This window comes from Capsicum annuum, unplaced genomic scaffold (genome assembly GCF_002878395.1).
Source record: "Capsicum annuum cultivar UCD-10X-F1 unplaced genomic scaffold, UCD10Xv1.1 ctg23529, whole genome shotgun sequence".
Classification (NCBI taxonomy): domain Eukaryota; kingdom Viridiplantae; phylum Streptophyta; class Magnoliopsida; order Solanales; family Solanaceae; genus Capsicum; species Capsicum annuum.
This window is the reverse complement of record NW_025829679.1, coordinates 1-2,151: the sequence shown is the minus strand read 5'-3', so window position 1 is coordinate 2,151 and position 2,151 is coordinate 1. Positions and strand designations below refer to the sequence as shown.

Sequence of the window (2,151 nt, the reverse complement as noted above, 5' to 3'; positions counted from 1 at the left end):
AGGAGAAAATGGGTCACAGAGAACCCATCCTCTACAGGTAGAGCCTGCTGTTGAGGTGTAGTTCAAAATATGAGTTCAGTATTCAAAATGACCTTTTTGGCGTAGCTGAGTTTGCTTCCTTTTAACTGATCAATCTTGCTAAGCAACCCAGAAACGTTATGAATCAGTTCTCTGCAACTCCTCCTGGTGGATAATGAGGTCTCACAATCCGAAAGATCTCTATCAGGTTCTGGAAAGAGTGGTTCATCATCAACAGAGTCCACTGATTCAGCAAGCACTTTGTCCTCTGGAAGAAAACAAGCATCATATTTATTAGAAGCATGGATGCATGAAATCCAAGTTCAGAGTTGTCTTATTTTTTAATTTATGTATTTGAGGGAAAGAAAGGAAGTATGCAAATAGTACAATGTCAAATCGGGGACCATACATAAGCTATTATTGGGACTGCTGGAGAGGTAGCTGTCAGTTGAATGGTGATCAAGTGAATTCCCAACTAAATCTGCTTCATCTTCCAAAGGAGAAAAATATCTAGTAGGATAAGTGAGAGAACATTTAGCTCTAAACCTTTGCAAACCTGGTTCTGAACTCTTTATTTCGGCCATCTCGAAATCCATATCTTCTTTATCAGATCCGCCAGGTCAAGCACCAAGTTTGTCTGCCACATTTCTCCAAGTTGCAGAAGCTGAAGCCTTTTGGGGCTTACTGCCTGATCCTGCTGCCATCGATTCCAAACCCATGAGCCTAGCAACCAAACTTGGAGCTTTCATTTCGCGCTTGCTTTCACAACGTGTATCGGTCATTCCATTATTCTTTGCATTTAGAAAACACCCACTGTTCTCATCAGCAATCTACATTGTTCATACAAGAACCAAAAACAATAAAAACAAAAACATTCCTGTCAGGCTAAAATCTGAGACAATAGAAGAAAAAGAAAGCTAAATTTGGGAGTATAGTTCAAGAAATGAGTACCAAACGAAGCTTTGGCTTCTTCTCATTCCCTCCAAACTTTTTTGAAGCTTGTTTCAAGCAAGCTATAAGAATGCAGTACAAAAAAAGAAATAATTTAGCCCTCTATCTAGAATCACCTTCAAGAAATTAACCATTTTGCTTTAAAAACGAGTGGAATGTAGTAGTAGCTAACCTGGTGAAAGCAGTTTCTTTGGAAACAGCTTCTTGGCAAATCTATGGTTCCGATCAAAGAGCTGAAAGAAAATGCGTACACAACCACAAGGCCTTTGAGGTTGTCTCTGATTCATTTCTCTAGCTGAGCTATCATTCATCCTTCAAAATCCTCTCTTAAATTTCTTCACCTTTTCTCCCACTCTGCTGAATGTAATTCACACACTTTGTCTTCCCAATAAGATTCTATCAAACATTATCTTCACATTAATTTGGAAAGAATTAAACAAAAGACCCCCCCACTAGCCCCTCTGCCCACCACATCACTCACCCTCCTTGGCCCAAAAAAAGAAAATGGGGAAAAAGAACTTACATTTTCATGCAAGAAACAAAGCAAAAACCCAACAAAATATCAGAAAGAAAGTAGAAAATATCTATGAAAAGTAAAACCCTGAGCTGTGTTCAATTATGACAAAACTTTCACAAGAAACCACAGTCAAACAAAGCAAACACAGAACAAGAAAATACAAACAGCAATACCCAGAATGTCTTCAACTTGCACAAAATGTGCTACTGTTCAAGAAAACAGCTAGAACTGGTTATAGTACACTCTAGTAAGCTATTCTTTTCTTTTTTTAATCTTCTTTATGACAGTGAAAAAACCAAAATCATAATTATTTTAAATTAGTTCCTATAGACATGCTTTCTATGCTTTGCTATCACAAATGCTACAGAATTATAAAAGAATGCGTCGATAGAGACTAACCGATTAGGCACCAAACAATAATAATAGAACCCAAAGCAATTGCAGCAAGGACAAGACCGAATGTTTTTCGAAATCCAAATTCCAAAGAACTTCAAAGTACTTTTAAGAGAAAATAGAGGGAGTAATAGCGGAGGAGAAGTTTGTCCTCTTAGAGAAAGAGAATGGTGAGTTTATATAGTGAGGAGGGCCGTCCACAATCCCAAATAATGAAGGAAGAATAATATTTAATGGAAGAAGAATAACATATAATGAATCAATTAAGGGGA

At 37.4% G+C, this 2,151-nt stretch overlaps 1 protein-coding gene across 3 annotated transcripts; it reads right to left on the bottom strand.

Annotated features, from left to right (window-relative positions):
- Positions 1-180: 180 nt before the first annotated feature.
- LOC124890735 lies at positions 181-2,144 on the bottom strand. 3 transcript variants are annotated; one of them, XM_047402530.1, is made up of 4 exons: positions 1,142-2,144; positions 970-1,031; positions 428-848; positions 181-286 (listed from the first exon to the last, which is right to left on the bottom strand). In XM_047402530.1, exons 1-3 carry the CDS (start codon positions 1,278-1,280, stop codon positions 639-641), a joined length of 411 nt encoding a protein of 136 aa, XP_047258486.1. In that variant the 5' UTR covers positions 1,281-2,144; the 3' UTR covers positions 181-286; positions 428-638. The 3 variants fall into 3 exon arrangements, with proteins under 3 accessions (XP_047258486.1, XP_047258484.1, XP_047258485.1); XM_047402528.1 differs by having other exon boundaries at positions 565-848; XM_047402529.1 differs by having other exon boundaries at positions 575-848.
- Positions 2,145-2,151: the final 7 nt, after the last annotated feature.

Excerpts from the sequence above, each read along its gene's own strand:
- LOC124890735 (XM_047402530.1), bottom strand. The coding sequence starts at position 1,280 with ATGAATGATAGCTCAGCTAGAGAAATGAATCAGAGACAACCTCAAAGG. Across the intron at positions 1,032-1,141 it reads AAAGAAACTGCTTTCACCAG|CTTGCTTGAAACAAGCTTCA; the intron begins GTTAGCTACTAC and ends GCATTCTTATAG. Across the intron at positions 849-969 it reads AGAAGCCAAAGCTTCGTTTG|ATTGCTGATGAGAACAGTGG; the intron begins GTACTCATTTCT and ends TGAACAATGTAG.